We start from the raw sequence: 15305 nt of genomic DNA, 5'->3' as shown, positions 1-15305 counted from the left end.
ATGGACCAATGTGGCTGTTACTGTGACAGCATTAATAGCATAATGGAAATCTAGAGGAAAGAAGAACTTAAGACAATGCCACTGTTGTTCATGGGTCTTGATGCAGAGAGATCATTCAACAGATTAAGCTGGGATTTTGTGAGTAGAGCAATAAAACCATTTGCATTCCCTGGTGCAACAATAAGGGTAATTAGGATGATATATCAGGGATTAAAGTAAAAAATTAAAGTGAGAGGGTTCCTCGCTGACAAGTTGTGTCTGAACAGAAGAACAAGCCAGGGATGTCTTTCTTGCCATTTGTTATTTGCTTTATATTTAGAGCCATTAGCAAAGAAAATAAGGGACTCAGAAATTCAAGAATATAATTGGCATGGTAATCAGAAAAGTTTTATTTGCAGACAATTTTATTTTGTATCCAATAAAACCAGTAAAGGACATCTCAGTGTCATGGAACATTTTGAGACAGTTTCATATCTTTTTGGGACATAAAATGAATGAAGATAAAACAAAAATAAAACAAAAGCTACAGCTGTAAACTGGATACATGTCTATCTGTCAAAAAACAAAACATCGGATGGCATGTATCACTGAATCTGCCACTCACTGAATTGTTCTGACTAAGATCGCATTACAGTAGGGATGAGGAAACTTGCCCTTTCTCTACTGTAGTGCGATCGTGGAGGTGGAACATATAATTAGTGGTGGGTATGGGGGTAGCAGCCCCCACATGAGGAGGTTTCAATGAATGGCATTTACAATGTAATGCTGTTTGATGCTTTTGCTCTTCCTTGAATAACCACAGACCCATGTAAACTATGTTCCCACACATGAATTGGTTCAGCAATATCCATACTTATGGGGGCATGAAAAATCTAAGTATTTAGGAGTATGGATAAAAAAGAATTATGTTATTGTGACTAAAGATATGTGGGAAGAAACTAAAGAAAAAAATAACAAAAATTGAGAAACTGGAAGCCTTGTTTATGGATACAGATAGCAAGATACAAGCACTAAAAATGGTTTTAATCCCTTTAGTTTTATATACTCACCAGGCATATTTTTATCAACCAGAGGAGAAGTTGTAGACAAGAATGAATTAAAGAGTTGAGGGAATTTTTTCTTGGAGGAGAAGGATAAAGTGATCCTTCACACAGAACAAGAGGATTTATGATTACCTGATATGAAGGGATGTTTTAAAGCTACGCAGTTAGGGCTCACATACAAAAACACAAGCAGAAAGCTATAATTCAAAGTGGAAAAGGAAGATGATGAAGAAGGGAAAATTCAAGAAATAATAAGAGAATGGAATTTTGGATGCAGATCCATACAGAATATTATACTAATAAATGAGTGGAAAGTATTCTATGAGCTAAGCCAACACAAGGCTAGAGAAAGGAAATTTTGCCAGTAGGGATAACTGTAATTAGGGGTACAGACAGTAGGCAAGAGTGGGATGGAATTTATTGGAGAAAACTGACAAAAAACAAAGCTGTTTGTGGAAAATAACTAGGGAGGGAAAGTTAACAGAATGAAAAAGGCTCCCCGTTAGCCTGACGAGTCTGATATGCAAAGCTACAGACCACCTCATCATGGACCTAATAAACAAGGATATAGGGAATCTCCAAACTCTGGATCCCACACAGTTTGATTTTTGTGAAGGGTAGATCATGCCTGCTCAACTTGGTCGACTTCTTTGAGTCAGTCACCAGAGCTCTGGATGGAGGCAAGGTGGTTCATACAGCCTTCCTTGATCTGGCCAAGGCCTTTGATACCATTCCCCACTCAGAAGACATAGAAAAACTCACTAAGCAAAGCATTAACCCCTATATCACTAGGTGGGTTGCAAACTGGCTCAGAGATAGAACCCACAGTGTGGACACAGCTGACTCTAAGTCAGACTGCCGACCAGTCACGAGTGGGGTCCCAACAGGTATCAGTCCTGGGTCCTCTCCTGTTTGGTATCTACTGCTCAGAAGTCCAGTCCAACATGAAGTAATTCTGGCTGACAAAGTTCACAAACAATTGCAAATTGGGAGCCATTATTAACTCCTCAAGTGATGTTGACAGGCTACAGAAAGGCCTCACTGACACCAACGACTGGTGTCAGAACTATGGCCTTAAGCTCAATGCCAAAAAAATGCGTCGTCATCCCCTTTGGGAAAAACATATTTCCCATGAACTACCACATCAATGGTAGCCCACTGAACACAGAAGGCACTATAAAAGATCTGGGAACATAGGTTGACAGCAACCTCTCTTTTGACCACCACACTGCAGTCAGAAAGTCCTTCTATGTGGCACATCTCATTACTAAGGGTTTGGCATCCAGGAAGAAAGAGGTCATTGTCTCCCACTACTCTTCCCTCATTAGGCCAATCATTGAGTACAATGCACTATTTGGCATGTACCTCACTAGACACCTACAATAACTGGAGAGGCCGCAAAAGTACCTCACAAAGAGGATCTTAGGCCTTAAACACATGTCCTATATGGACAGACTCAAAAAACTACAACTATTCTCTGTCTCATATCGCCTACTCTGAGGCGGTCTCTGCTTGACTTATAAAGCCATGTCTGACGCAGCTCTGTTAGAAATGCTACATCTAAAGAAATCCCAATCCCTCCACACCACATGCTCCAGAGACTTCAACCTCATTGCAACAATAAACATACAGATTAAAGGCAGTAGGAAAAAGGGATGATTTGTAAATAGGAACAGATGATGATTTTTAACCATTTTATTGTATTAATTAACTCAAATGATTCAATTAACAAATGTATTTAAAGTTGAAGGGTATGTGTATGTATAATTCATTTACATCTGAGGAAGTGAGTTAAACGAAAACGCAGGTGTGGAGACATAGCGTTTATGGTTTTATGTTACTGGAGCTGTATTTGGGACTTTTTCGTGCTGGTTATGTACTGTTGTGTTTTTCGTCATTAAATTTGTGAAAAGGAAAGGAGCCATGCCTGTTTACTCCACTGGTGCTTTATTTGCTTGGTTTAGATAGTATAGGTGTTTTGTCAGGTTGATGCAGAATTTGATGGGCAATGGTTAATTGATTGATTTTAAGCTGGTTCTCAAATTCAAGTTAGCCTAGTAGTTTTAGATTGATACAATGGTGGGTTTTGAATGGGTTGCCTGTAGCAAATCTTGCTATATTGTGGTAAGAGTGCTCTAATTTAAGAAGATTTTTTTTTATAGGTTTGTTAATATGGGGGAGGCATAGAGGAGGGGAGAGATAAGGTGGGTTTGAGCAATAGTAATTCTAGAGTCTGGAGTGAGGAAAGGTTTGATTCGGTAGAGAGAGCCTATTTTTTTGTTAGTATTTTTCAAGGTGTTGTTTATATGTGTATCAAAGTTAAGGTTGTTATCTATGGTAATTCCTAATAGTTTAGTCGTGAGGTCTTGAGATATAGGTGTGCCATTTTTAGATGATATTGTAAAGTCTATATGAGGAGATTTACTGGAGGGTGTAAAGAGGAGGAGTTTAGTTTTTTGGGGGTTAAGTAGGAGACAGTGTTGGGAAAACCATTCTTCAACGGAGTTAAATATGTGTTGTGTAAGGAAGTGAAGATTAGGTACTGTTGTGGCTGAGCAAATGAGTGTGGAATCATCTGCGTATTGAATGCATGTAGCTTGTGGAACTATTTGGTGGAGGTCATTGATAAACAAAGAAAACAGAAGGGGACCTAAAATAGACCCTTGGGGAACACCAATGGTAACAGAAAGCTGTGAAGATAGGGTGGTTTTCCAGAGAACTGCTTGGTGTCTGTCATTTAAGTAGGATTTGAACCAGTTAATGGGTTGGGTTTCTAGTGACATAGATTGGAGGATATTTATGAGTATTTGGTGGTTAACCATGTCAAAAGCTTTTGAGAGGTCTAGGAAGAGAGCTGAGGAAAGTGTGTTGTGGTTACGATTTTTGTTGATGGTGTCTGTAAAGGAGAGGAGGGCGGTGGTGGTACTATGGGAAGGTCTGAAGCCATGCTGGGTATTAGAAAGTAAGTTGTATTTGAGAAGATGGTTCAGCAGTTGCTTGTGTATACATCTTTCCATGATTTTTGATAAGGGAGAGAGCAGGGCTATAGGTCGGTAGTTTGAAAATTCAGTAGAATTTCCACCCTTGTGAAGTGGGATGATGTGAGATATTTTCCAAAGTTTTGGGACATATCCCTCTGCAATGGTTCTGTTTATGAGTGTGGAAATTGGGTAGGCTATGGAACTGTCTGCTAATTGCAAGTATTCTGCGGGTAGTAAGTCAGCAGAGGGGGTACAAGGTTTGAGTTTTTTGATAAGGGAGAGTATGTAGGTTGTGGGAACAGGTTGGAAGAGAAAAGGGGGAGGTGGCTTTAAGTCATATTTAGATATAACTGTGTCATTTGTAGAGAGTTGACTAGCTAGAATATGAATTGTGTTTGTAAAGAAGGAGTTAAAGTTGTTGGCAATTTGGTTGTGGTTCATTGTGTCAGAGCCTTGTGGGTTGGGTGTGGTAGGTTTACTAGGCTGTAGTAGCTCATTTATATTGGCCCAGAATTTTTGTGGGCAATTTTTGCGAGTTTGCTGAGATTTTAGGTAATAGTTTTTTTTATCGGTCATTATGGCTTTTTTGGTCTCATTTCTTAGTCGTTTGTAGTGTTGGTAGTCTGCCGTGTTTTTTGTAGAGCGGGATTTGTTCCAGATCTTATTTTTGAGTTGGATTTTTTGCTTTGTTTCTATTGAGAGCCATGGGGCGGATTTGGTTTTAATTCTAATAGATCGAGTGGGAGCGTGATGGTTAAGTATGGTTAGGAATTTTGCATTAAAGTAGTCTACAGCTTCATCTAGGGGAAGGTATTTCAAGGGTGACCAGTTACAAGCATATAGTTCATTTTTAAAGAGTTCCAAATTAAAGTTTTTTTTGGTTCTGAGTGTTCTAGTTATGCTTTGGGTAGGGGGGTTAGTTTTGAGCCTGATAATGTAGGTAAGTAAGTGATCACTTATATCTTCAGGGATGGTTCCTGTTTCATAAATATGGGGCTGATTGTTGGTGAGTATCCAATCTAGGATGCTTTCTTTATTGTTGGCTTTATTTGTTCTAGTGGTGGAGGTGATAGTTTGGGTAAACCCATAAAGATTAATGTGGCTAGTAGGGTGTTTGTTACAGCAAGATTGCCAATCAATGTTTAGGTCGCCTAAGATGAATGTTTCTTGGGGTAAGTTTAGGGATAGCCAGCATAGGATGCTTTCGATGGTGGAAATGTTATTTCCAGGGGGGATATAGATGCATATGATAAAGATAGATTTGACTGAGTTTAGTTTCAGTTTGGTGATAAGAATTTCTGCATTAGAGTCCTGAGGGGGTTTTGTTGGAAAGTGGTTATTTGAAGGCTAGATTTAAATAGGATGGCTACTCCACCTCCTTTTTTAGCAGCCCTGTCTAGGCGCAGGATGTTATAGCCAGGAGGGGTGATTTCAGTGTCTTTTGTAGAGGGTTTCAGCCAGGTTTCAGTTAGGCAGATTATGTCGAAGGAGTAGTGTTCTAAGAGAGTATGGACTTGTGTTATTTTGTTGTTAATACTAATGATGTTGAGGTTTGCTATTGAGAGTGAGTTGTGCTTATTTGGTAGAGGACTAGTACTTGGGATTTGATTAAAGTTCTGATTATTAGTGGAGCTAATAGGACCTGGGTTTGGGTGAATATCTCCATCTTTAAGGGGACAGAGAAGGGTTTGATAAGAAAGGTTTGTATATTTGCTTTGGGGCAGAGGTAGTCTTTTAGGATTTTGTTGGGTATATTTTAAGTGGGTAATTCTATGATACTTTGGTAAAAGGTAGTTAGGTGTAGAAGTGATGTTGATATGTTGGTTATGGAATGTAGGAAGTGCTGCAGTAGTATGTTTAGAGGGTTTGGGATCGTTTGTTAGTAGAGGGTATTCATAGGAGGTAAGAAGAAGTGATATTGTTAAAGGTGGAAGTATTGATAGTAAGAGTAAGGTATTTGTTATGGCTATGGTGGGGTGCTTATACATTGTAGTATTGATTAATATGTTGTAGATTATTGTATAAGTATAGTGATGTTGTAATGCAGGATAAAGTGAGAGGAAGAAGTGGACTGAGAATGTTATGAAGAGTAGAAAGGCTGAAGGTGTGGAAGTTGCTATTGAATATAAGCCAAGGGGTGAGGCTGTTTAGTTGAGAGAAAATAAAACAAGAGGAGGGAAAGGAGAGGATTGGTTACAGCTGGTCTGATTCAACTGGATGAGAGGTAAGGGGTGTGGCTAAAATGCTAGGAGAAATGGAGGGAAAAGAGTAGATTGGTTATGGACCAATGTGGCTGTTAATGTGACAGCATTAATAGCATAATGGAAATCTAGAGGGAAGAAGAACTGAAGACAATGCCACTGTTGTTTGTGGGTCTTGATGCAGAGAGATCATTCAACAGATTAAGCTGGGATTTTGTGAGTAGAGCAATAAAACCATTTGCATTCCCTGGTGCAACAATAAGGGTAATTAGGATGATATATCAGGGATCAAAGTAAAAAATTAAAGTGAGAGGGTTCCTCGCTGACAAGTTGTGTCTGAACAGAAGAACCAGCCAGGGATGTCTTTCTTGCCATTTATTTGCTTTATATTTAGAGCCATTAGCAAAGAAAATAAGGGACTCAGAAATTCATGAATATAATTGTTATGGTAATTAGAAACGTTTTATTTGCAGACAATTTTATTTTGTATCCAATAAAACCAGTAAAGGACATCTCAGTGTCATGGAACATTTTGAGACAGTTTCATATATTTTTGGGACATAAAAATTTATGAAGATAAAACAAAAATAAAACAAAAGCTACAGCTGTAAACTGGATACATGTCTATCTGTCAAAAAACAAAACATCAGATAGCATGTATCACTGAATGTGCCACTCACTGAATTGTTTTGACTAAGACTGCATTACGGTAGGGATGAGGAAACTTGCCTTTTCTCTACTGTAGTGCGATCGTGGAGGTGGAACATATAATTAGTGGTGGGTATGGGGGTAGCAGCCCCCACATGAGGAGGTTTCAATGAATGGCATTTACAATGTAATGCTGTTTGATGCTTTTACTCTTCGATGAATAACCACAGACCCATGTAAACTATGTTCCCACACATGAATTGGTTCAGCAATATCCATACTTATGGGGGCATGAAAAATCGAAGTATTTAGGAGTATGGATAAAAAAGAATTATGTTATTGTGACTAAAGATATGTGGGAAGAAACTAAAGAAAATATAATGAAAATTGAGAAACTGGAAGCCTTTTTATGGATACAGATAGCAAGATACAAGCACTAAAAATGGTTTTAATCCCTTTAGTTTTATATACTCATCAGGCATATTTTTATCAACCAGAGAAGTTTTAGACAAGAATCAATTAAAGAGTTGAGGGAATTTTTTTCTTGGAGGAGAAGGATAAAGTGATCCTTCACACAGAACAAGAGGATTTATGATTACCTGATTTGAAGGGATGTTTTAAAGCTACACAGTTAGGGCTCACATACAAAACACAAGCAGAAAGCTATAATTCAAAGTGGAAAAGGAAGATGATGAAGGGAAAATTCAAGAAATAATAAGAGAATGGAATTTTGGATGCAGATCCATACAGAATATTATACTGATAAACTAGTGGAAAGTATTCTATGAACTAAGCCAACACAAGGCTAGAGAATGGAAATTTTGCCAGTAGGGATAACTGTAATTAGGGGTACAGACAGTAGGCAAGAGTGGGATGGAATTTACTGGAGAAAACTGGCAAAAAACAAAGCTGTTTGTGGAAAATAACTAGGGAGGGAAAGTTAACAGAATGAAAAAGGCTCCCCGTTAGCCTGACGAGTCTGATATGCAAAGCTACAGACCACATCATCATGGACCTAATAAACAAGGATATAGGGAATCTCCAAACTCTAGATCCCACACAGTTTGATTTTTGTGAAGGGTAGATCATGCCTGCTCAACTTGGTCAACTTTTTGAGTCAGTCACCAGAGCTGGATGGAGGCAAGGTGGTTCATACAGCCTTCCTTGATCTGGCCAAGGCCTTCGATACCATTCTCCACTCAGGAATCATAGAAAAACTCACTAAGCAAGGCATTAACCCCTATATCATTAGGTGGGTTGCAAACTGGCTCAGAGATAGAACCCACAGTGTGGACATAGCTGACTCTAAAGTCAGACTGCCGGCCAGTCACGAGTGGGGTCCCAACAGGTATCTGTCCTGCGTCCTCTCCTGTTTGGTATCTACTTCTCAGAAGTCCAGTCCAACATGAAGTAATTCTAGCTGACAAAGTTCACAAACAATTGCAAATTGGGAGCCATTATTAACTCCTCAAGTGATGTTGACAGGCTACAGAAAGACCTCACTGACACCAACGATGGTGTCAGAACTATGGCCTTAAGCTCAATGCCAAAAAAATGCGTCGTCATCCCCTTTGGGAGAAACATATTTCCCATGAACTACCACATCAATGGTAGCCCACTGAACACAGAAGGCACTATAAAAGATCTGGGAACATAGGTTGACAGCAACCTCTCTTTTGACCACCACACTGCAGTCAGAAAGTCCTTCTATGTGGCACATCTCATTACTAAGGGTTTGGCATCCAGGAAGAAAGACGTCATTGTCTCCCTCTACTCTTCCTTCATTAGGCCAATTATCGAGTACAATGCACCATTTGGCATGTACCTCACTAGACACCTACAATAACTGGAGAGGCCGCAAAAGTACCTCACAAAGAGGATCCTAGGCCTTAAACACATGTCCTATATGGACAGACTCAAAAAACTCCAACTGTTATCTGTCTCATATCACCTACTCTGAGGCGATCTCTGCTTGACTTATAAAGCCATGTCTGACGCAGCTATGTTAGAAATGCTACATCTAAGGAAATCCCAGTCCCTCCACACCACATGCTCCAGAGACTTCAACCTCTTTACAACAATCAACAGAATGTGCTGGAGGGACAGGTTCATAACCTAGAGATTGCCCATGCTATGGAACAGACATGTCAAACAGAACATCTCACTGGCCCTCTTCAAGAGAAATCTTGATGAGTGGATGGGAAATACACACCTAAGGACCTATAAGAAGACACTTGGACGGGGGGCTAGACACTGCCTTTCCTGTCAAGGACTGATATCTGAGAACAGACAAACAGAAAGGGAATGGGAATTTCTAAGTGAAAGACTAGCAGTGCTAGAGTTTTTAGTTGAATCTAGAACAGAAACTGCTGTTAAAATGGATAAGCAATTCACAAAGAAACAATGGAAGGATATATATGAATGGCTGTCTAGAAGATTTATGATTTTTTTGGTTGGAAGTGTTTGCCTAGGTATTTTATACCCCAAGCAGACTCCAAAGAAATTTTCCTCAGGTAGAATGCAAATGCTGGAGGTGTGATGGGGAAGGAAAAGATAATTGGGAACATTTTGAGGGGGAATGTAATGAGTTTGCAGACTTTAAAAACTACCTGCAGACTACTCTATCAGAAATACTAGGTGAGCAAATTGGCACAAGTAAGAAAATTATTTTATTGAACTGTGATAAAGGATTTGAACTGTCTAGACAAATTAAGGCCTTGCTGAGTTTAACTCTGGTGGCTGCCGTAAAAGCAATTATTAGAAAATGGAAATCAAAGTCTAAACCAAACAAGTAAATATAATATAATAACAGAGATAAAGAACTGAAAGTGGGTACGAACAAATTACATAGAAAAAAATGGAAATTATGAGACAAATGCATGCACAATTATGTTTTGGAGGAGTGAGTTTTAAGAAAAGGCAGAAATTGAATGAGCTATGAAATGTTTGATGGAAAATGACTGGATATAAGATTATATGTGTTTTCATTTATGTAAATGTACTGCTGCCTATCTCATAAGTGATAATTCAATAAAGATGCTTTTTGTTTTTAAAAATAAGGATTTAAATAAAATGAATATTATACCTAAATAAACATTAAAAAAAGAAGCAGCCACATAAATCATATGAAGCTGTTAAAGATTATAGTTCAAGATAAGAAAAGGAACAGTCACTAAAGGCAATACTTAAGCAATAACCCACGTCTGAGTGTGGGTAATGCTAGATTTACCCAGGGTTGGTGTGGTTTGGTTACGAGGGCGAAGCCCGACGCCAAACAAAGACAACAGTGGGTAAATCTAGCATTACCCACACCCACATGTGGGTTATTGCTATTACACAATGACATTATTTAAGAAAAAAATACTTGCTTTTCTTAAATAATGTCCTTGTATAATGGTGCTGTGCTGTCCTTCTGCCTCTGACTATCTCCTCCTTGCCCTATATGATGTACTGCGCATGCGTTTGGAACTTGCATTCCCATGCATACCCAGTACATAAGTGTTCATGAAAGTAAGCAATGGAGAAAAGAAGTTGCTATGCCTTTTTTTTTATTTTGAAAAAAAAACTTGTAAAATTAAAGAATACATCAATGGAAAAAAGTCCGGGTGACCAGACCTTTTTCCGTTGTATATTCTCAATGGGCACGCTGGTTGGGCTGACCAATCAGTATGCTCGTTTTACGATAACAGCCAGTCATTGTATAATAACATAGTTATAAGGCTTTGCATACACATAAGAGAAATCTGACTATTGAAACATAGAAGATCTCAGAGTTAAATGTAATATCTTAGAAACGAGAAAGTACATTTGCAAAAAGAAATATAAGAAATATATGAGAAGTCTGAACTATAAAAATCCAAACAAAATGAACAGAAGGAAGATACTAACTTATGGGAAGGTCAAAAATTTAGTCACAAAATCTGCAACATCTGTTGCAAATATAATTCACCATCTAAAGCAACAATATCTCCTCCTTTATCGGCAGTTGTAATCTCACTGTTGCAATTAGACCTAAGCTCCAAAGAACCTAAAATGTATTCTTACCAAAATTACAATAATCACATTTACATTTCTTAGAAAATAAATCATAACAGTCACACTTGCAAACATTCCAAACAAGCTTCTATAATAGGGGTTTCACAGGAGTGAATATACTGGCATTCTTAAAAGGAACCACATATGCTGAAACAATGTAAAGTGAGATTTCTAACAAATATAAATTAATAATCACATCAACTACCTCATTGTCCTATGAAGGTATAAAGGAACACTCTCTGGAGATTGGATCATACTGATTTTAGTCATGTAACTACTTTGTATGTATTTAAAGATACATTTTTGATTGTGTTATTGTATGAGAAAATGCCATTGAGTCTGAAAGCACTTACATTTTTGGATTATTAAATTATTTCTCTTTCTTCTTAGCCATGGTAGATGTGTTCATTTTTATAAAACACTGTAACCATTACTAAAAAAGGATATACAATCTCTTAATCCATGTTCTTTTAGCTTTTTTATTCACATAACAATTCATATTCAGTTCATCCCTGACAAATAAATAACAATCTGTTGGTTATTCAGGGGTTATACAGATATTTAAGGAACTTCAACATTTTAATTTTGTATGGGAAAGAGGTTGGATTCTTTGATTAATGGGTAGGCCAAGTTCTACATTTGTGGATCATGGGCAGCTGTTAACAAAGTGGTCTGTTTACCTCAAAGTATTCCCATATCTTAATTTACTAATATCTTATAAAAACAGACAATTCTATAACAACAGACTGAGACTACAAATTCCATACAATCAGATTTGTAGTGGTCTGTCTGCCTCAAAGTATTTCCTTCTCTTAATTTACTAATCCTAAAACAATTTTTAAATGCAGATGACCACCTCCAGTAGCTAATGTAGCCTTCTGACTCCATTATCTTTCTAATTTCATCCTAAATATAACAATTTCTTCACTCCTTCTGGGCCTAACTCCTTTTTTTTATATTTAGAGTACTTTCATTCTGGTTCTGCTCTTGCAGCCTGTAGTAACTATAGTGTACCAACTTTGATCACACAGTCGCCTTTCTTCCACTTACTACTTATTTCCTATTTATCATATAGCATGATCATTATTTGTGATCGGATATTTTTTCTCAGTCTCTAGGGGTACAATACTACCTTTTGTGCAAGTGTGATACAGTTTTGAATGGCTTGCTTTGGCCTGTAAGCATGAATTTTGCATTTGGCTAGGGATGTGTATAAAATTATTCTGTTTGAATAAAATACAAAGAAATAAAACAAAATGAATACAATGAACATAAAGTGAATAATTTTAACTCCCATGTACCTTGCATTATTTGCTTAGTTTAGTAACATCCACAATGAATACTGTTATCCTCTACTTCCTGAAGTCCAAGGCAGGTTAAGTCTCATCATGTCCTTAAGCTGAGCAGAAGAGAATAATTCCACGTATATCGTCAAGTATTACTGTTTGCTTAATGTACCAGACAATGTTAGGTTTCCTACACACAAGTTGTATAATACAGAATTATTGGGAAATTGAAGCCTAGCCATGCAAACAAGCAGTATAAGGTGGAAAACTCTTCCTGGATGAAATGCCAATCCATGGCAGGATGAGCAAGTGTACACACACACACACACACACACACACACACACACACACACACACACACACACAAACGCACACGCATACACAAAAATGCACACACACACACACACACACACACACACACACACACACACACACACACACACACACACACACACACACACACACACACACACACACACAAATGACCAATTTACAGGATCAACAATTCACCTCTTACCATGTCATTGAGTTGTGAGAAGAAGCAGAAGAGCTCAGTGAAGTCCATAAGGATATAAACAGAACATGCAGGCAGTACACTGAATGGATCCCAGCTGGAAACCAAACCAGTGACAAAATCTATGTGAGGCAATACTACTATATTTTGCATCACTGGGCCTCCTCATGCACAATTTTGATGATATATAGTAAAGCAGAATAGGGAATTATACCTACAGTTCATGAGTTAGTTATAGAACTACTTCTTGTTTTCATGGGGTTAAATGAAACTACCCATTGTACGAAGATCTTGGACATCAAACAGGTGGGGTTGATTTCGATTACTCATTAAATATAGCTCTGAGTAATTAACTTCCAAGAGGTTTCTTAGAGTTTTTAAAGATATCAAACAAATTTAAAGAATGCTATGCTTACCTTCTGTGATCCTCGAAGAAGAGACAAGATGGTTCGACATACTGGCAGAAGAACAAGGCTGCAACTCAGCTTGAGGGTGCATGCTGAAGCTCTGCTAACACACAATGCTGGCTGAACAAATACAGTGAAAATTAGTTACAACAAAAAAAACTAGGTTAAAAAACAATTGCATAGTTTGTTAATAAACTCCTTATAACAAATAAACAAATATTTATTTTCAGTATAAATCATTGGAGATATTCACATTCTCTAATCAAATCTGTCTAACAATAACATTATTGTTTATCTACCCTGCATTTCATAATACAGTTTTTCCAGGTGAGCCAAAAACTACTAAATTATAATCACATTTTTTCCACATGGACAATTCAGTACAATTTAATTTATTTTGTAAATGGGTTGAGCTTCCTAGTCATTTTCAGGGCTATCTCAACAACACTGTTGCTATTCCATAACTTGCATAATGGCACACAATAAATCTGAAACATATTGTAGTTAAACGTCAGTCAGACACACCTGTATGGCCATTCATTGCTCATTACTTTAATTTCTGGACTTTCCTGCCAGCCACAGTGAAATGAATGCCTTTTGGAATAAGACAGACAGCTCTAGACAAATTAGATGGAGACATTACATTTACTATAATTTATCAGAAATAGTGATGTGTTTCTAACTATTCCTGCCCCACAGTGTAAATCAGCAGATGTTTTCACTGACTTCTACTTAGGTCACATTATGCAGGAGATGAAGTCATTAATAAATAATAAAAGACAGTATGGAAGGTTGTTGGCACCACCTTTCAATGACTGTTAGTAATCACTTTATGTTAGTATTACATAAAGTGACTTAGATAGGAACAGTTCTCTGTGTCTGTGTTAGGAAAATGAGTTTTAGACTGTGCACTGGCATTGTTAAACCCTGTATATTAAAAGTACATAGTCTGTTAAAAAGGATATGTAATCTAAAGAACATAATTTGCATCCCGAGGATGGGAATGTCATATGTTTTACTGCATGTGTTGCAGATGGAACAAGAAAATACTATAGTTATCAGAACTTAATATGATGCATCGGACATGTAATTCCCATCATGTCCATTTTAAAAAAAACTTTCCATACTGCGGCCAATGTACAGAAATACAGTGATGCACTATGTGAACTCATAACAAAGTGAATTAATTCAAGAATAGTGTTTACCAATTCATCAGAAGTATACAGAGAAACAAAGTCTGTATGCATCATACACTTACAAAATACTCAAATATTTAATATTTATTAGATACTAGATATCCACAGATGGTAGAGACACCAATTCCTACTTGAGTTTTAATGGTTAGTGTAAGACATAAGGTTACACTTTAACTTTTTTAGCCTCAGCAACAAGATCATCTCTGCTATGCACATTCCTTTATATATTACTGCGATATAAACCAGCATCAATTGTTTGGTCTCACTTTTTGATGTGATGTGGGGTTAAGAAAAAATGCATGGGAGTTTTATTTAACTTTACAAAAATAGCAAGGTGTATTTTTGTGATTTCTTGTTGTGGTACAACTTTTACTGTTATCATAAAATAGAAGATTTTTTGCTTAGTAAGCGCGTCAGCCAAAAAGCAGAAGAGATACAAAGCATAAAAGAAATGGCAAAATTAACTCCTCTCTGCTATATATCCATATGTGTGTGTGTGTGTATATATATATATATATATATATATATATATATATAAATATATATATATATATATATATATATATATATATATACACACATATACATATATATATATATATATATATATATATATATATACATACATATAGATATATACACACACATATATGTATGCTTGCATGTATTATTGTAAGCACATGAATACACTAGAGGCAAAGTTTGTAAAGATGGGTCTACTTCAGTTAGTCGAACGCCTCTTCGTCGAACCATATTTGTCGAAGTGTGGAACAATCATTTCAGTGAACTTTTCCCCATGGTAAGTAACCAGTGGTCCATTATCAGGTGTTTGCCCTTTTTCCCACTGTAGTGGAGTTTTGGAGTTGGTATATTTATTTGGGGGGTGTGGGGAAGCTGTTTTTGTTGCGGTCTGTAGATTGGCCAACTTTTTACTTACTGTGGGAAAGAGTTTCACTGAAACAACCATTCAACAGAGGAGGTTTTGACAAACAGG

The 15305-nt window shown here is 37.2% G+C and overlaps 1 protein-coding gene across 1 annotated transcript in view; it reads right to left on the bottom strand.

Moving 5' to 3' along the window:
- Window positions 1-15305, bottom strand: part of NOX4 (NADPH oxidase 4) — a 1166454-nt gene that overhangs the window by 695450 nt on the left and 455699 nt on the right. Inside the window, exon 9 of the mRNA XM_044071824.1 lies at window positions 13125-13231. Coding sequence (XP_043927759.1) covers window positions 13125-13231 — 107 coding nt within the window. The remainder of the gene's footprint in view (window positions 1-13124; window positions 13232-15305) is intronic.

Source organism: Protopterus annectens, chromosome 5.part0 (genome assembly GCF_019279795.1).
Source record: "Protopterus annectens isolate FY-2018-M chromosome 5.part0, PAN1.0, whole genome shotgun sequence".
Taxonomy (NCBI): Eukaryota; Metazoa; Chordata; order Ceratodontiformes; family Protopteridae; genus Protopterus; species Protopterus annectens.
This window is presented reverse-complemented; position numbering and strand designations above follow the sequence as displayed.